General features: G+C 34.3%; 1 protein-coding gene across 1 annotated transcript in view; it reads left to right on the forward strand.

Moving 5' to 3' along the window:
* LOC141335203 (transmembrane protein 132C-like) overlaps positions 1–20,877 on the forward strand; it is a 184,154-nt gene that overhangs the window by 50,855 nt on the left and 112,422 nt on the right. Inside the window, exon 2 of the mRNA XM_073840583.1 lies at positions 6,006–6,146. Within this exon, the coding sequence (XP_073696684.1) occupies positions 6,006–6,146 (141 nt within the window). The remainder of the gene's footprint in view (positions 1–6,005; positions 6,147–20,877) is intronic.

Raw genomic sequence — 20,877 nt, forward strand, 5'->3', positions numbered from 1 at the left:
TATGTATATATTTGTTAGATAGTACAACAAAGATATCGCTTTCCTCAGTAGACATTCAAACTAATGTTTTATTGTGAATATGAGATTGAATTGAAGAATAAATGCTGTATCAGATGCAGGGAATCACACTCGCTCAGTTCATCTCTCTCATAATATTCGACTCTACATAATACAGTAAGCTTTTATTACAGTTATACAAGCTTTTAACGTTTTAACTTAACATTCATTCACTAATAGTTTTAAAAGTGATGTTTTTGAATTAGTAATGAAGGCTTGGGCTCAGCTGTTAAACTGTCAGCTTGAGATTTGCAAATCTGCAGGGGATATATTTATTTAATTAACACGATAATCACACTAAGCCATATCGTGATGCTGATTTTATTTCGATACATTGTGCAGCCCTGCTCTACCTAGCACTGCACACAAACAGAGAGACTCCCAGCTGGTTTCACTAGATTTCATCGTTAGCATGTAGCTCTCTTATAAGCATCAGAATACATAGCAGACAAATACTGGGTAAAATAATTTATTTTAAATTGCACTGAACAATTTTTTTAATCAATACCTTTTAGTAATGAAATGCTTTGTAATAGATTTATTCACCAAGCTTATTGCAACGCGTTATGGGACTGGCTTTTCTGTAAAGTATACAATGCTTCATTCCATTTTTTCTTCAGGTGGCATCTTAATAGGTAGGTTGCTTTCTTTTAAATAAACAGTCAGAAGAGCACTTGTGATTCCAAAAAATGAGATCTGACTAGGTTTTTTAGCAGAGCAAATGAAGGTGCAAATGCAGCCAGATCAGAGGTTTATCAACGGCAACAAATATTATCATTTGATTTAATGTTTGATTATTCCCCACTGTTTGCTATGTGTATGTGGTCCATCCTCAGTCTAACTGCAGAATGACGGCAAGCTGATATGCATTATTCTCTATCACACAGGCACACACATGCAATGACATGGCTGTTTGTTTTGGTGCAAAGGTTGCGTCGCCCTTTACGCCACGATCTGCAAACTCATCTCCAACCGACACAATGCCAGACAAACCCTGCTAATCCACCTGTGTAATCCACCATGTGTGTTTGTTCGTGTGTGAGCGTTTAGTCTCGGGATAGGGGATTGATTTAGAAGGGTAAACTCCCTGATCTGAGTCCCCAGTTAATTAAATGCCAATTGGATTGGCCTGCAGACCTGAATGCTTCCTGTGCGGTGTCCACTCTTACACACACACGCAAATGCATGACCTTTCTCGTTGTTATGCTCACCACCACGGTGCTTTTCCATTGTGGTCTTGAGAACCAAAATATCAATTGGCAGCAACAATGTATTTATGCACATGTGTGTTTTCTGGTAAATGATACAGTGACGGTCGATTTCTGATCTTTAATAATGGCACTTTACTGTGGCTGTATTTGTAATGATAATAGGACTCATGCCATGTGACTTCTATATTAGAAACCATGTGATCACTGGCCTGAGATATATTACATTAACATTTATTCATTTGGCTGACACCCCCTGGAGCATCCTGGTGCCTTGTTCAAGGACACGATGGCGGATGATTCACTAGCTTTCGAAGTTTGAACCTACTACCTTTTAGTTACCAACTCCGATCTTCCCTAACATCATGATAGAAACATTAGGAATCTGATTTTATTTGTTACGTAATGAATAACGAAATGTTATACATATGCTAATGCTTGTTCAAACATGCTTGAAAAGATAAAAACCTTTTTTTAGTTGTTACACAATAGCTGAGTAGTTACGTAAGAGTTGAGCAGCAGCTGTGTTGTGACTCTGTGGAAGCAGGCTGTTTTACCCAGATGTTCCTGTTCTCAAAAGGTCCTAAAACAAGAGGTTTAGAAACTGAAAAATATGCTTCATTTAAGTAGAGTTGTGGCGTTTATGGAATGTATGGAAATGACTCAGATTTCAGAATTTAAAAAGTGGATGCAAATCAATTTTCTTGATTCTTAAGAAGGCAATGTTAGATGTTTGTGTTTAGGAATAGTTCACACACACACAAAAAAAAATAAAATTTTAATAGTAAATACAGTTGCGGTCAAAATGTTAAATATACTTTGCAGAATCTGCAAAATGTTAATTATTTTAACAAAATAAGAGGGATCATACAAAATACATGTTGTTTTTTGTTTAGTACTGACCGGAATAAGATATTTCACATAAAAGACGTTTACATTTAGTCCACAAGAGAAAAATAGTAGTTGAATTTATTCAAATGACCCCATTCAAACATTTACACACCTAATTCTTAATACTATATTGTTACCTGAATGATCCACATCTGTGTTTGGTGATAGTTGTTTATGAGTTCCTTGTTTGCCCTGAACAGCTAAACTGCAGACTGTTCTTCAGAAAAATCCTTCAGGTCCCACAAATTCTTTGCTTTTTCAGCATTTTTGTGTATTTAAACCCTTTCCAACAATGACTCAGTGCAACTATTACAGAAGGGTGAAAACTTTTGAAGATCAGGGTAAATGCAACATATTTTGTCTTCTGCAAAACATTTAAGTATCTTTTGTAGCTTTTGAAGGGGAGTATTAAATAATAAAATGAATACTGAATGAAAATAGGATATTTAGGTAAAAAAAAGGGAATTATTTACACATCTTCATTTTGTTCAAAAGTTTTTACCCCCAGCTCGTGTTTTCTTCTGAAGCATCAGTGAGTGTTTGAACCTTCTGTAATAGTGTAATGCCAAGCCAGCAGAGGGAGCCCTTACCCATGAACTGACTGTTGCTGCTCCCTCTGCTGCCTCGTTGGTAACATCCTGTTTGGTGGCCATTTAAGCAGGGCCTAAACCAAACAGGCTCTGCGAAGTATTGTTTTGCTGTAGCGGACTCTCCTGTCTCACTGCCTTGTTTTTGCCACGGTTTTGTTTCGTAGTCATAGTTTTTACTTGTTTCATTGTTTTGTTTAATTTGCTACTTTGGACTGCTCATTTGGATTTTGTCCCACGCCTGTCTATTGGATTACGCTTTTGTCTTGCCTTCATGTACCTGTTTGCTGGTGTTTTGACCCTGCCTGTTTGACAACGATCTGTTCAATAAAGTTAGCAATTGGATCTTCAACGCTTCCCTAAGTCCTGCATTACAAATAGTTGCATATGAGTTCCTTAGTTGTCCACAGTGTGAAAATATGGATCTCAAAATCATACAATCATTGTTGGAAACAGTTCAGGTAACAACATAGTATTAAGAATTAAGTGTATGTAAACTTTTGAATGGGGTAATTTTTATAAATTCAACTATTATTTTCTCTTGTGGACTATATGTAAACGTCTTTTATGTGAAATATCTTATTCCGGTCAGTACTAAATAAAAGTTACACGTGATTTGTATGAACCTGTTTATTTTGGTAAATCAATTAACATCTTGCAGATTCTGCAAAGTGTACTTTTGACCTCAACTGTAAGTCTGCTTCTTTATCAGAACAGATTTGGAGGAAATTAAGCATTGAATCAGTTGTTCACCAGTTCATAGAGTCCAAACAGCTGATAGAAACTTCACAGTAATCCACAAGTAATCGACACAACTCAAGTCCATCGACTGACGTCTTGTAAATAGAAAAGCTGAGTGTTTGTAAAAAATCTACCCTCCAGTGAAAAAGTAATCTTTTCTGAATCAGGATAGAAATATGCGCTGATCAAACACTTCTAAACAAATATATCAGTAGATTTAGATGTTTTTTGCTTAAAGAAGCATTATTATGAATCTATTATAATGGACTAGAGTTGTGTCGATTACTTGTGTATTATTGTGATGTTTTTAATCAGCTGTTTAACCCCTTAGTGTTCCAACGTTCCACCGGCGGAACGTTTTGCATTGAGTTAAGTTTGACAGGAACGCTAAGGGGTTAAACTCTCATCCTGACGGCACCCATTCACTGCAGAGGATCCATTGGTGAGCAAGTGATGTAATGCTAAATTTCTCTGAAGAAACAAACTCATCTATGTTTTGGATGCCCTGAGGGTGAGTAAATATTCAGCATATTTAAATTTTTGGGTCAACTATTCCATTAAACAGTATTTTGATTGATATTATGAATCAAATTTGATGATCTGCTGAGTGTATGATTCATTGACTTAAAAAATTTCCACACTTAGATGGGCGCCTCCTGCTGTTGTAATGATGTAACCTACAGAAAGAGTCACTAAATAAATCAGTACATAATTATTTTTGTCAAAAGATTTGCGTCACTGGAATACATCAAAATCCTCAGCTAGCTAGCTAATAAGTCTCTTTTGTGATAGTTTGATAATCAAGATAATCTCTCATACTGAACATTTGAAGTTGACTCTCGATCCGTAGTGTCTCAGGAAGCATAGAATCAATTCTGTGTTGGAGTAAAGAACTCATAGAGCTCAATGGCTAATCCACATATATTGTAGTGAATAAGTACTTGCATTTATATATTTCTCAAGCTCAAGGTTATTTTACAATAAGAATATGACATTGAACCGTTATAAGCTTGTAACTCACATACAACTTTTCCCACGTACATTTTCAGAGAAATTGCAGTTGCTTAGATATTTCTGAATGAACTTCTTAGGAATATTTCTACGGTTTTGTATATGGTAATGTATTTTGATTTTGTACTGTGGGTTAGCCAGTTAAAGTAACAGAAGTAGCACTACTGTATTTATTAGTGTTTGTTACTTTTGATATTTACAGCCTCTTTTAGTCAGCTTTTTAGCACATGTGCATGTTGAATTGTTTTCCTTTCAACAAGGTGTTTCGAAGAAAGATACTTTATTGTGCTATTCCTCCTTTAATTCATGGATACAGAGGTGTAATTAATTATGTGGAGAACAGAGCAGACTCATATGTTTACTTCTAATGAATCTCTGTCTCTGGCCATTAAAGGTCATGTTCTTTTACCACAAAAACCTATTTACATCACCTGCTTTCTCCTCACAAATATGAGGTGGCTAGGCAACATAAATCTGACTCAGGAACTGAGAATGTCTTTGTGTGAGAAAAACAGACAGGTATAATTTATAATATCAAGTAGGTTACATTTTAGACACAACATGGCCAATTGTTCGGTTTACTTTTGAACCACTAAAAGTAAGTCTCATTACCACACCATATATGGATTTTTAAACTGTACATTTGTTTGTTTGCAAATTTATACACACTGTTTACTGAATGTGTGGAGACCAAACTCATAAAAAAACAGATCTTTTTAATAGTAATCATACAGTAATCATGAATCAGTGTTTTTCTCTCTTGTTTGCATTTTGATTGGAAAATCCTTACAGTCATCAGCCAAATCACTGATAACAGACTCTGAATAAATAGTAATGAAAAACCTTGAGAATAAAGGAAGCTGAGAAAACCTGGCAGTGTTGTTTAAGTTAAGAAATCTCACCTCTGATGTTTCCAAGGCCATTGAAAGGCAGATGTGGTGGTGGTGGTGTGTGTGTGTGTGTGTGTGTGTGTGTGTGTGTGTGTGTGTGTGTGTGTGTTAAAAAAAGTCAGCAGTGTCTTGCCAAGGTGAGGAATAGATGAGTCAGCAGACAAGTCCAGAGGACAGAAGTTTATCAATAAAAAATGCACATATCCTCATTTACATTTTACTATACTTGTATACTACAGTATATGCTTCCTACTATTAAGAACAGAAGTGTTTTATAGTTAACTAATGTATTAGGTATTTTATTCCACAGTTCTAGCACTTTAAACTCTTGAAAGAGTGTGATAGACACCCCCGTGTGGTTGCTTTTCTAAATTTGGATGTGGAATTAACACTAAATATTAATGTGAGTCATCTGCTAGAGATTTTATACCTGCTAGTGGCTGATTATTTATTAAACAGGTAATAAAAAAGCAATATGTTATCATTAAGGGGCTGCATTTTACAAATGAAAAACAAAAATGTGTGTTTGAGCATAATTTGTGTATGAAGTTATATTAAGTGAATTAGTTTATGGGAGTGTTGTTTAGGGTGTTGAAATTCTGTGTTCTTGATTTCCTTAGAGTCCAGTATGGGGAAGGCATTAATTTCATGGTGGTGAAGCCCAGTAATCTGGCAGCGTGGGAAATCAAGCAAGAAGTAGTGCCTGGCTCCTCCTCCCTGTCCATGTTCTGCCAGAGGAAGGCCAGCTCCACCAATGAGAAGTAAGTGCCGTTATAATGTCACTTAGTACTTACTCTACCAGATCATTTTCCAAGTTTAAATGGAATAATAGCTCATTTAGGCAATGTGTTTTTTTTTAGTTTACTGTATTATTTTATGTTTACCATTTGAGATGCAGTGTAGCCTACTTTTGAATTATTTTCACAAAACTACATGTTAACAGCATCATATCTTAAACTGAAAAAGGAAACCAGTTTTACGTTGTTTTTAAGTTATTATAAAACAAAGATTGAGTGTGTTTTGAGAGAAATTGTTTCTACACCTTTTTGTTTTTCACTGTATTTCAGGCAGAAGATAAAAGAAAGAAATAAGAAATGATATATAATGATATAACTTATATGATATATGATATATATATATATATATATATATATATATATATATATATATATATATATATACATATACATACATATATATATATATATATATATATATATATATATATATATATATATATATATATGTTCATTCTCATTACTGTGAAGTTAAAGCAAATATTTTAATTAAAAATATATATTAATATATTTAATATATATATATATATATATAATCAGTAAGATTTTTAGTGTTTTTAAAGAAGTGTTTTCTGCTCATCAAGGCTGTTTTTTTAATTAAAAAAATACAGGAAAAATGGTAATATTGTAAAAATTCTAATTTAATATACATTAAAAAACAGAATTTATTCCTGTGATCAAAGCTGAGTTTTCTGTGTCACATGATGCTGATTTTTTACTTATTTATTTTTTTAAATAATGTTTTAAACAGTTGTGCTGCTTAACATTTTTTGGAAACTTGTAATACTTTTTCAGGATTCTTTGATGAATAAAAATTAAAAAGAACAGCGTTTATTTAAAATAGAAATCTTTTGTAACAGTATACAATACCATTTAAAGTTTAGTGTCAGTAATTTTAGTTCTTTCATTCTTTTAAAAGAAATTCATATTTTTAATTTAAGTATGTGTTAAATTGTTAAAGTGCCCCTATTATGCCTTTTCAAATATGATATTTCATGTAGTGTGTCATGTAGCTGTATGTGAACATAAACTATCTGCAAAGTTGTGACGCCGACAGTGCACTATAAATAAAGTTTTTGTCTAACAAAAAAAAGAGTCGGCTCACATTCGCCTAAACGAGTCGTCAGCAATTCGAATCTTTTTTCTGTAACGGCCACACGTCACGAGCTACACATTTGCGTAATGTCCGCCCACGTTCAATTTCGCGAACAACTTGCCCGCCCACAAACAGTAGGCCTACCATTTTCACGTGGATTACATCATGTCAAGAAGACGCCCTGCGCTGTGAGAGTGAATTTGTTTTATATGCCCTTCCGAAAGATGAAACTACCAAGAATGAGTGGTTAACATTAATTTTTTCAACAACACCTCAGCAGTACAATTCCAATCTTGTTTTGTGTTCGCGTCATTTTACTGATGACTGCTTTTCCAATCTTGGGGAGTAACGTTACAACGCGAGATTCACCAAACGCTTGGTTTTAAAAAATGGATCAGTGCCCAGTTTATTTGGACCGGCTTGCTCCTCTGAACTTCTACCTGTAAGTATGATTAATAATTGTATTTTCTAGCGATCGTTCAAAATACGTCTTTGTGTACGTTGGTGTGTAACAACCCCGCACATGTCTTGGTAACCGGCTAACTTGCGTTTCTGTAGTTCTGTTGTTCAGCTGTGAGTGCAATGTAGTATAAAAATTGTGATTGATGCAGCTTGACTGTCTGTCTGCCTTATTAGTTTAAGTAATGATAATGATAAACGATGGCTTAACGCAGTGTTATGGGTTGTACAGTGTTGAAGTTCACAGCGTAGAGGTGTGCCCGGTTCGCTTACAAAAGCAAATTGCAAGCACTTTCCACAGTTAACATATGGCAACCACTGAGAAACGTCCTGCTCCAGTCGTGCTTGCAAAACAGTTTCTTGTAGATGTGTCACTTCAACCGTTTCATCGTCAGACTCCGGCTCGAATTGATAGGGTAAAATCGAGGCTATCTTTTCTATGCATTAACAGGTCTCCGCAGCTGTCATTCAGTTATGCCAATGGGCGTTTCGTTTTGCGCTGTAGCGGTAGACCAATCCAAAAGGACTGCACCATCTGACCAATCACAGCAGTGAGGGCTCACTGAAAGGAGGGGTTTAGAGAGACTGATTCTTCGAACTGCTTCACACGAGTCGTTTACGAATCATTTAGAAACGGGGTAAAAATAAATCTAATTTTGGAGAAAACTAAAGTGTTTTTTGAACTTGCATACATGCAAACCTGTTTTTAAGAGACTATTACAACAATATTAACTACCTTTAAAATGGCATAATAGGGGCACTTTAAAAAGTGATAAACTTATATTTTTAGAAAAGATTTCTAATTTGAATAAACACTGTTGGCTGATTAAAATTCAGCTTTGCATCACAGAAATAAATTATATTTTAAAGTATATTAAAATAGAAAACTTTCATTTTAAATTGCAATAATATTTAATAATGTTACTTTTTTCTGTATTTTTCAACATGTTTCCATGAGAATCACTATTTTATGCTTGGTCACAGAATATATGGTGCATCGCTTGAAATTTCACACCATTTAGCGGTCTCATTGCTTTTTCGTTCTCTCTACTTTTTTCGGTTTGTACAATGAGGTTGGAGTGTTGAAGACCACTGAAATGATTAGCTCCAAGGCTTCTTAATCTGGGCTCCTATTTCAGTTTCTGCCACTCACTGGCTCTTTTTCTTCCTTTGAGGAGAGAAAAGTCTTCAGTGTAACAAATTCCACCTGAGTGCTTTTTAATCACCGCACACACTCTTTGATTGATTAGGCCTCGCGAGTCCTCCTCCGTGGATTTTCCAGCACGTTCGCCGCTGCGTCTCCGTCATCTCCTCTGCTTTCTGGACCATTCAGCGATTCCTCTGCATATCGTCGGCAGCCTCCTCAGCCCCGCTGTCCTCTTCCTGTGCAAATTAGCTCCTCGCAGTCCCTCTCGTCTTCCCGTAGCAGTCACCCTGATGACGACGGCGCCGTTAGCAGCGCTCTAGGTTAGCTCCCCAGGCAGCGCGAGGAGATGGGTTAGGAGAGAGGAACACCGGAATGGGAATTCTAATAGACGTTTCTGCGATTTATGGGAGTCTGTCCCGATATCCAAAGCATGTAGAAATCTCCCAACGGCATGCGAAGTGAGAAATTTACGACCCGAGCGTCACCCTAAAGCTGTCATCGTCACCGGTAATTGCTCGGCTCTCGTAGTCATGTGGTTTTTATACGGTGGGGAAAATTGGTTCCTGCACTTAAATGCTTCTCTGATTCAGTTGTTGCTGTGAGTCACACGCTGACAGGAGAGATGGAGGGAGAGAAGATGAATAATAAGAGAAAAAAGAGATGGTTTATTAGTTTATTCTGATCAGACGTTAGAAGCAACCTAGTGAGAAGCAAAGAGAAAAGTTATTAAACAGAGGGATGACACTCCTTCCTATCATATCCCACTGTTCAGTGGCACACTGAATTCTCTTCTGCTCACCAAGCCTGCATTTATTTGATCTAAAATACAGCAAAAGCAGTAATAATATGAAATATTTTTACTATTTAAAAAGACTGCTTTCTATTTAGCAAGGATGCCTAAATTGATCAAACGTGATAATAAAGACATTTATAATGTTACAGTATTTTTCTATTTCAGATAATAATCATAATAAATGTTTTTTGAGCAGCAAATCAGAATATTAGAATGATTTCTGAAGGATCATGTGACTGGAGTAATGATACTAAAAATTCAGCTTTGAAAGCACAGGAATAAATTACATTTTAAAATGTATTCAAATAGAAAACAGATATTTTAAATAGTAGAAACTACTTCAAAATTGTACTGTTTTGCTGTACTTTGGTTCGAATAAATGCAGGCTTGGTTAGCAGAAGAGACTTCTTTAAAAAACATTTTAAAGTCTTACTGTTCAAAAACTTTTGACTGGTAGTGTAGGTGTCCTGTATTTTATTTACATTTTTTAAACATTAGAAGTTGTTAGCATTGTTGTGAGAAGTAGATATGTTCATTTGTACATTTGTATGTACATTTGATATTTTTTGTCATATCAAATGTAGCTATTTTAAATGTCAAATGTATCAAGATTTGTATTTAAGTCTTTGCGACTATTAAATTGAATGATGTAAAATACCCATTTAATAATTAATTTTAATTTGCACACTTTTTGTGTGCAAATCTGTTTTATTTATATATTCATTTTTTTTAATCTTGTGTATTTTTATTTTTTATTTTTGGTTAATGTTTATTGCTAAAAAAAGAATTAAATCACACACATTAGGATTTTTTTTTTAATCAGATTTAAAACTAGATTTAGACATGTCCAAATTTTCATAACAGGATTGCAAAAATGTACAGCTTAGTATTTTTGTGGAAACCATGATGTACCATTTGAAAATTTGCTGTAAGAAAGATAAAATAAATAAATAAAAAGACTAATTAGAAAATAGAAGAAATTCATACTTTTATGTAGCAAGGATACATTTATAATGTTTTATAATGTTACAAATGAAACAAATAATTGCTGTTCTTTTGAACTGTTCTTGTAGAATCTTGAAAAAAAGTATCCACAAAATATTAGGTAAAATATTATAAAATATAAAAATACTTCAACTGTTTTCAACATTGATAACAATAGGGACCATTTTAAAGGTTTAGTTCACTTCCAGAACAAAAAATTACAGATAATTTACTTACCCCCTTGTCATCCAAGATGTTCATGTCTTTCTTTCTTCAGTCGTTAAGAAAATATGTTTTTTAAAGAAAACATTTCAGGAATTTTCTTTACCTCTATAGTGCCCGCGAGATTAAACTTCCAAAATGCAGTTTAAATTCAGCTTTAAAGGGCTCTAAACGATCCCAGTCAAGAAGAAGTCTTATCTAGTAAAACGATTGGTCATTTTCTTAAATAAATTATTATTTATACACTTTTTAACCACAAATGCTGGTCTCTGTGTGCATTCCGGTTCTCTCAGACCATCTCATTTTCTCCTCCAACTTTAAAATCGGCCTACATCGCTGTTTCGGATACCATCGAGTACTTTGAAGCTGCATTTAAACTGCATTTTGAATGTTCAAAGTTGCGGGCACTAGAAGTTCACTATATGGAGAAAATTCCTGAGATGTTTTCCTCAAAAAACATAATTTCTTTACGACTAAAGACAGAAAGATTTGTACATTTTGGATGAAAAGGGGGTGAGTAAATTATCTTAAATTAATCCTTTAATAATTAGCCCTTAAAGACCTAGAACATTTTTGGGGCACCCGAGGCACCTGTATAGTTCTTTGTTTTTTTTCAGACCTATTCTAGCCGTCAGCATCAATTGTCATATATCATTATAAACGTAAGAAATTGATCTTTATGTCTAGCTTATTTAAAATTACAATTTTCCATCTGTTTTCTCAAAAAATTAGTGAATTTCCAGAATTTTAGGAAAAACGCTAGCAACAATTGGATGTTTTTTAATGTGTACTCGAACAAAAACTCCTGAAGTTTGGATTTTTTTCTTTAGAAATTTGTTTTTAGGTGTTTTACACTTCCAAATAAAATTTGTCTATATATAACATTCCCCAAGCAAGTTATAGCCATTTATTACAATATTATTATAGGCGCTTTTCAGTGAAAAACAGGACTATTTAGTTTATTGACTATATAGATCTGTCCAAAAACATTTCAGGAGTAAAGTCATAGCAGAAACAGTGTTATATAATAGCAAAACAGTAAAAATAAGTTACTTTTTCAGATAAATATATTCTTAATCCGAGGATGAACAATAAACACGAACAGTGTAGAAAGTAGCACAAGAAAAATTGCACAAATTGTCTTGTGCAACAACAACAACAACAAAAAAAATAAATAAACAGTCCAAATTATTCACAAAATTCACACAAAATGAGAGAGAAATATACAGAGTGCAACCGAAAAAATAGTGCAAATAATCTTTACAAACTATATAATAATTAGTTGCATAATATAACAACCAAATCGATGGATCTGCTGGCTGTAGCCTGCGTCGGAATCTATTTTACCGGGGGATCGCCTAGTGACGCCAAAAGCCTATATTCCAGTGCTTTATCCGATATGTACTGCTGTTTTATCCTTGTTTTTGGTTTGTTTTATGTCAAAGGGCTCTGTCGTGAAAATTTCTGTACATTTTCAAAGAATGCTGTCATGCAAATGTGTTATTTTGCGTTTGTTTTCATGCACGCAAGATGCACTTTGCTTTCATTTTGCGTTTGTTCAGATTTGCAAAGAAACATACTAATCGGTGGTTCAAAAGACCAAAACCTATGTTTATTGGTTGAATAGATCAGGGGTTCTCAAACTATCTGGAGATAGGGACCCCTCATAGGGCAGAAAAAATTCCAAGGACCCCCTCATAACCGCAACACAAATGTAATAGCTAAATCACGTGTGAGAGAGAGAGAGAACGATGGGAAAGGGTTGAGCAAGTAAAAATGAACTGCAAGAACACAGTGGAACACAATGTAAATAGTGCAAAAGGCTTTTATAGGTATAGTCCTAAAATGCAATGAAAATGCACTGATGCAATTACAGGCAATAAACAGATAGAATCAAACTTTTTTGGAATGACTTCATGTGTTATGAAAATATATGTTTAACTGGTGTGTGTTTGAGGTGGGGTGGGGGACAAGTAAAAATTAACCCTGCAGCCACACAGTGGAACACAGTGAATTTCAAAAGGATTTTTGATAAGGATAATAAGGATAATATAGTGCTAAAATATAAAATACAATGACAATGCACCAATGCAGTAACAGGCAATAAAAAGAGAGTATGTTTACCCAGTTTAACAATTAACACTGCAGAAACATTGGAACACAATGAAAATAGTGCAAAAGATGTTTGCTAAGAAGTATAGTGCTCAGATATAAAATACAATGACAATGCACCAATTTGGGATTATCAATACTTGACCTTTTTAAATATTTATCCATTGTGGATTCTAGCCTAGTAACGTTAGGTTAGCGTTTTTATAGTGCTTTGACGGATTGACGTAATGTAACAACAAAGTTTCTATTGGCCCCGAATTAAAGCGGGGGGAGTGCTGAAAATAATGCGCCGGTTTAATTGGCTTTCATACATTAGCTCGAGACGTGAAGTTAAAGTCTGAGGGAAATGTTTTGGCAGATTGATACGGTGACGCATTGCTGCCACACACATATTTTTTTCCACACTCAGCTATGTGGTTATAACGACATCTTTTCTCGTAAAAACGACATCTTTTTCACGTAATAACGACATATTATGTCATAAAAACGATCTGATATTCCTGTTATAGGGAATATAACAGGACATAAAGGAGGATGCACGTTTCTGGAGTTATATAGAAATACACTGTTTTAATAATTTTAATGTAATGGTTTCAATTGTAGCGGCATGTTTATTAGGATTAATCTCCAATCTGCCCTCGGACCCAGAGGATTTAAGATGATCAGATCAAAACTGTTATTTCTGAATAATCGACTCTGAGCTTGGAATATTATTTGGATGAAAGTTCGATTTTACAGAAAATTGAAATACGATCATAAAGAAATAAAAGAGAAATGGCAAACGGTTTGATTGTATTATGATAATAATAATTTCGTTCTGTTTCAAAAATGAACAAAATTAATGAAAAAAAAAATCAGTTTTAGTATGTTTGTCCGTGGGTAAAAAGAGAGCTTTAATAATTATGTGGGCGGCAATGAAAAGCCACTTTTCAACTCAACCTGTCTTTACTGTCTATCGCATCATCCAGAATAAATACAAATACAAAAAATAAAATAAAATAAAATCTAGCTTAATTTCGTTTTTTCTTTTCTCAAACAAAACGAAATAATAATAATAATAATAATAATTAAGCTATTATTATTATTAGGCCTATTATTATATTTTTTTATTATGAATTCTATTTATTTCTGCTCGCATTTCGATTTGCTGTTAAATCAATCAAAAAGTCGATTATTCAGATTTAATAGTTTTGATTATCTTAAATAAGATTTTATAATAAAATAATAATACGCCTAATAATAATAATAATAATAATAATAATAATAATAATAATAAGCATAATAAAAATTTGAGTGGCCTATTATTATTATTTCATTTTGTTTGAGAAACGGAAAAGCGAAAAGCTCGATTTTTCGTATTTTTGTTCGTGGGTAAAACACATGAGCTTATTGCTTGAATATTAATTTAACATGCCTGGGCGGCCTTGATACTTAGTATGATTATATACAAATTATAAATTATTTATTATAGGCTACATTATTAAATTTTATCTTTAGCTGAATCAAGCCACGAAATTTGTACTAAAGACTGTACACTACCTCTTGTTGGAGTTATACGAATTAAATAAACACAATTTTGTTTTCGATTCTTTTATTGTAGTAGACCTTTCAAGCTGCATAGAGACATAAATTGCCAGAGCGCACCCTGTATTTTTACAAAGGCAATTTGTAACGTTTTGTTGTTATTGTGGAAGTACATAAAATAAAGCAGACTTTTATATTTCTTTCCTCTGTAATCACAATGTAAGGGATCGCGCTGGTGCCGCCGACCCGAGAAGTGCAGTGTTGCGCTTCATATACAAGGCAAAGAAACGTTATTGTGACTAATTTGCAGAGCGGTACATCAGACGAACATGTATTCTGCATTATGTGATAGACAGTAGACAGGCTGAGTTGAAAAGTGGCTTTTCAGGGCCGCTCACGGACAAATATTAAAGCATAAGCACTCTTTTCATAAAAAAAAAATCATTTATTTTTCATTTTTTAAACAGAACGAAATCATCATCATCATAACACGATCAAACGTGTGTAATTTTTCTTATTTATTTCTGATACTATTTAGGCCTACATTTTCTGCAAAATCAAACTTTCAATCCAAATAATATTCCAAGCTCAGAGTCAAAAATAACAGTTTTGATCTGATCGTTTTAGCTGGGTCTGAGGGCAGATTAGTATGGAGATTAATCCTAAAAAACAAGCCGCTACAATTGAAATAATTACATTAAAATTATTAAAACAGTGTATTTCTATATAACTCCAGCAGCGTGCATCCTCCTTTAGGTCAGAACTGTGGCGAAGGCAGCGCGGACAAAAGGTTTCTGCACGCGTAAGCAGCGCGTATTTTTTTCGGCGCGCATGTTAACAGATTAGAGCATTCACACCGCACGCAGGGACTGCGCGGCAGCGCGTAGCAGGAGCAGAGCAGAAGCGTCAGTGCTGCGATCGTTTTGGCGCCGAGTCTATTTTTGCTGCGCCGCTTACGCTGGGTTAAAGCCACAGTGCATCGTTCTTGATCAAATCTGACCTGATTCACACGAAAAATAACAAGTTATCCATAAAATCATGTATCACAATCACGGTTTAAAAGGCTCACCGGCAAAAATAATGCATTTGGTTGGAGATAATGTCTATAAGTTAGCCTATACTTGTTCAAAACAATCACGTAAGCAAAGTTTGTACTATTTTCTGCTTGTTTTGATATATACAAGAATAAATAAACATACTACTGCCATTAAAATGTTATTATAAAACATTTTAAAATACAGAAATAAAATCTTTTTTAAAAGAGAAGATTCTGAAAGTACTGAAGGAGATCCTATAATTATTTAATATAGATTTACAGTAGTACTAACAAATTATATTTTTATATGATATGTTTTAACATGTTTTTAAATATAATGGTTTCATTATAAACGTGATGATTATCTCAAAGTTGGACAACCACCATAAAAAAATATGAAAATATCATATGAATCTAACCATGTCATGGCAACAAATGTAAAACAAATACCAAAATACCATAATTTTACATATTCTTTTCGTTATTGAAAAACTGTTGCTATAATTATCATAAACCTAACTGGTAATCATTAAGACGATCTTTGTCTAAAAATATATTCAATATTTTAGCGTTTCTAATTTGCTACTTAAATCTACAACATACAACATATCACAAATCAAAGCACATGACAGACAGTTCTTGGAGAACACCTGAAATGCGTGACTGAATGAACAATATTTGTCTATATTGGAAGTACACAAGCTGCGGTTCAGCTGCGCACGACAAACGCTTCCAGTGTGAAAGGAAAATGGATGCGCGCCGCTTCTGCTCTGCTTACATGCTGCGCACGCCCTGCTTAAGCTCTGCTTACGCGTGCAGTGTGAAACCGGCGTTACGTTTCACACGCGGGAGTAATGACGATGGTCCTTGCACTTTCTCCGGGTTTGATTAGATTTTGTAGCGAACTTTCCACGGACCCCCAGGAAGTGCGCCACGGACCCCTAGGGGTCCGCGGACCCCACTTTGAGAACCACTGGAATAGATGACAGTTTGAACCAATCTGGGCACAGGGGTGGGACTAAGCATCAACAATCGTTCCTGTTTGGCTCAGAGGACCGAAACGTATTGATTTCATCTGACAAATCAGTGCTGAGGAAAGGCGATGACGTAATCACGCTCATCACGGAGCCTCTGAATATCCAAATGAGACAATGCGATATCACCGAAAAGACTTTGACATTATAAGACTTTTTAAAGCATTCAAATTGGATTAGCGGTTCAAAAGTTATTAAACATTTAAGAACAATAGTTATTTTTAGCCGCGGACAGCTGTCTCGGTCTTTGAGGGTTAAGAGCCAATAGTAATTGCTAATAATTGATTACGAAATCAGAATGAAACGTATTAAACACAGTGGTGACATGCCATTACAGATCTACAATACAGAGTTAGTTAAGCCATAGAATCCTTTGTGTCATCCGTCACGACACACTCTTCCCATTTTGCGTTGTTGACTGCAATTCTTCAGAATGCTGAAATAGCTTTGGATGTTTGTGGCAGGTGACCTTCAGGTCAGGCATTATCAGTCTAACTGTAAGAACTTGTAGAAATCTAAACAGGGGGAGAGCGAGAGGGAAGCGAGGGATGACAGTCTTACAGACGAAGGAGAGAAGACTAACGCTCACCGTATTGATTTACTGCCACACACAAGCAGGCAGAATGTATTTCCCTCGGTTGCGCAGCCATAGCTAATGAAAATACGGGGAAATAAAATTAGAGAAGTGTATGGGTCATTGAGAGCAGAGATAGAGAGAGAGGCGAGCTCAGAATGCTAGACACTCACACGCTGGGTTTTGGCCTAAATATGATAATGTGAGTAAATGTGATAATGAAAACACAAATACTTTCTCAATCAATTAAAGCAGTAGTTCACTCATTCTCGTGTCATTCCAAAGTGATTTTCTGTCTTCCGTTAAACACAAAAGATCTTTAGCAGAATTTCCGAGGTGCTTTTTATTCAAAGAAAGTGAATGGCAGACACTTTTAGGCTCCAGATGTGACAAAAAACAAACAAACACCATAATAAGATTGTCAAGCTTTAGAAGACTCAGAATTAGGGCTGTCAATAAATTAAACACACATCAAACTGACAGCCCTACTTGGAAAATAGCACACAAGCCATATGGACTACTTTTAAGATACTTTATGGGAGTTATTTTTCCACAACAATATTCGATAACCTCTTAAATCCTTTTCTTTGTGATTTACTGGATAAGGACTTTAACAGTATTTTTGACTTAAATGTCTAATTTCTTCCCCATACAATATTTTAGAGCTTGACATAACTAGAAAATCTATATTTATTATAAATTTGCCCAAGCTAGCTTTCCAGGTCTAGATATCATAGTTTTCTATTATATATTTTAATGTATTGTTTTCCTCATATGTCTAGGCTTTTTGGTTGTTTTGGGAGGTAACAAGAATAAGGAAGAAAATAGAAACATCTTGATTATTGATTGTTTTGGCTTATTTTAATGTGCCTCTTTGTATTCTTAATTTTTGGAATTTAATTGGAGTTTATGGTGGTTTTTACATAATGTTTGGAGCTCAACTACAGTCTTGCTCATCTTGGGTTATTCTGAAACTGTATTTGTTCTTTTCTATTCTTTCTTTCTTTTTTCTTTCTCTAAGGTCCTATCAAATCTGTTTTAATTTTAAAATTAAATTTTTTACCCTATGAAGCCCTATAAAGGCCTTACTTTTTTTCTCAAATTCAGTTTTATTTTTAACAAATTCTGTTTTCAATTAATTTTCTAGATTTTTTCTAAATATTTACCTTATGAAGCCCTATAAAGGCCTTACTTTTTTTCCTCAAATTCAGTTTTATTTTTAACAAATTCTGTTTACAATTAATTTTCTAGATTTTTTCTAAATATTTACCTTATGAAGCCCTATAAAGGCCTTACTTTTTTTTTCTCAAATTCAGTTTTATTTTTTAACAAATTCTGTTTTCAATTAATTTTCTAGATTCCATTTTAAAGGTTTAATTACAATTTATTAATAAAAAGCATCTCTAATTAATTTATTTTATTTAAAAATATTTATTATTATTATTATACATTTTTCTGCTTAATAAATTCTGGTAAATAAATTTTCTGTTAAATATTTCTTTAAAAAATAATGTTTTATAATAATTAGTAGTAGATAGTAGTACTATCATTACATTTAGTAATATATTTCTGTCACAGTTTCTTCAAGTTAAACCAAACTTTTATTTTGACAGGTTTTTAGATTTATATACAAATTTATGTTTGTATATGATATGATGATAGATTTTCTCAATTGAAACATTCAAATGCTCTTGAAAATGTTTATGTACTCATATATTGAGGCGGCAGAGGCTAAAAAAAACTGCGAATGTCATGCATACTTCAGTATGTGTAGTAAACAAAACCATGTGTCTGCACCATTCGTTACCACAGAACATGCAGAATTCATATTTAAATAGTGTTTTTGCAGCTTAATATTCACAGACACTAGTCCATATCGTATTTTGATTTAAGTGTACTGACCTACTTTTGATTTATCCATCCAAAATTTAGTTATACGGTAAAATCTTTTTTTTTTTTTAAATGACTGGATTCTGCGATTCCCTCCAAGTTTTCCACATCGTGGAAATCATAGGGCCCTACTTCTCTAAGTAGTTATTTTTGTTTTTTCAGTATAAATCAAGTTCAACAATCCCTTGAACCTCACTAACAACAAACATAAAACAACATTTTAAAAAAGTAACCAAAATACGTAAGTAAGTAACACTGGTTTGGCATCCATTTAGGGTTTTCTTTCCTCTTTTTTTTCTTCCTTTCACATGTAAGATCTTAAACGACTGTGGTAAACTGTAGGGCAGTGAGCTGGTCAGTCTAGGCCACATACCACATGACTAATGCATCACATTTATAAAAACTCAATGTATTTATACGCTGAAGGCTACAGTCCGAGGGCGAGAGCGAGATAGAGGAACGAGGTTAATAGGACAGGGGCAACAGGACAGGCGAGTGATTCCTGCCTCCATCTGTGTGTGAGTGTCTGAGAGAGAGAGAGAGAGAGAGAGAGAGAAAGAAAGAGGTAATGGCTTGTATACCAGAGTGCTCCACTGAAGCATAATGCTGTTGAACGGGTAACCCATGACCCCGACGATGTTTACAGCTACATCTCAATGCACACTAACCAAATGCTTTTAGACACAAGTCTAAAGCCACTCGTATAGCAAGGGAATTTGTTACACTCTTTTGAAGTTTCTTGGTTTGAGTGTGATGTGTGCCATTTCTGCAGAAAAATGCCAGAGAAAAACTAAATGATTTTAACAAATGAAAATGCTATAAGATGACTTAATAGAGGCTTAGTATTTGAAACCTCAATGTGGAATGATGTATGAAAATGATTCCTCAATGTGGTTTAAATGTAGTAAACAAGAAGTCTAATGAAATGTTTATGTTTTTCATTTAGGTAATTTGATTATTGTTGACCATCTGCACTGTGTGAGTGATTCTGAATCAAGAGCAGCTCTGCTGTGGGTTTATCAAGTCCATTCATAGCGTTACTCTGGTCATAAATTGCTCTTTGAAGCACTTTACAGCTCTCCAGGGTTAAATCACCAATTGTCCTGTTAGATTTGTGTTTGTGAGCGTGAGTAGAAGAGAGATGAAGCGTCAGGAAAGGCCCTGGGAGAACTAACACTGACTTACACTAGCGGTCGGTGTGTGTGTGTGTGTGTGTGTGTGTCCGTGAGCTGTGTACCGTTTAATATTTTACTACAAAATAGCTCCACAGAGAACAGTGCACAGTGAGGCTTACAGACACAAAGAAGAATAAATAATCTTGCACATGGTAGTATATGCATTCAGAGGCCTGGAGCTCATTCAGACACACACTGTACAATAGTGTGCTTAAAGAATGAGGCTGCATATCTGTTTAATTTAATATACAGTATATACTAAAGTAGGCAACATTTGGATTAGTGTGTTTCATTATCTCAGCCCTTTGAAAATAGTTGGTTATATCTAAGTAACTGCAAGGAGGACAGTAGTACATTCATATTTAAATAGCAGTTTCTTGGCTTACACAGGAAGCACCTTACCAAAAAGTTTTCAAAAGGTCTGGTTATTGTTTTTTTTGTCTCAACCCGAGACTTAATAAATGTATCCAAAAATAACATTATAATATTAGTAATGTTTCTACAGTTTTGTTTCTTTTCAACTTTTCTATTCATCAAAGAATTCTAAAAATGTATCACAGTTTAAAAAAATATTAAGCAGCACGACAGAAAATAGAATATGAAACATTTAAATAGAAAACTGTTATTTTAATTTGAATAATATTTCACA

The sequence above is a fragment of the Garra rufa genome, chromosome 5 (assembly GCF_049309525.1).
Source record: "Garra rufa chromosome 5, GarRuf1.0, whole genome shotgun sequence".
Lineage (NCBI taxonomy): Eukaryota > Metazoa > Chordata > Actinopteri > Cypriniformes > Cyprinidae > Garra > Garra rufa.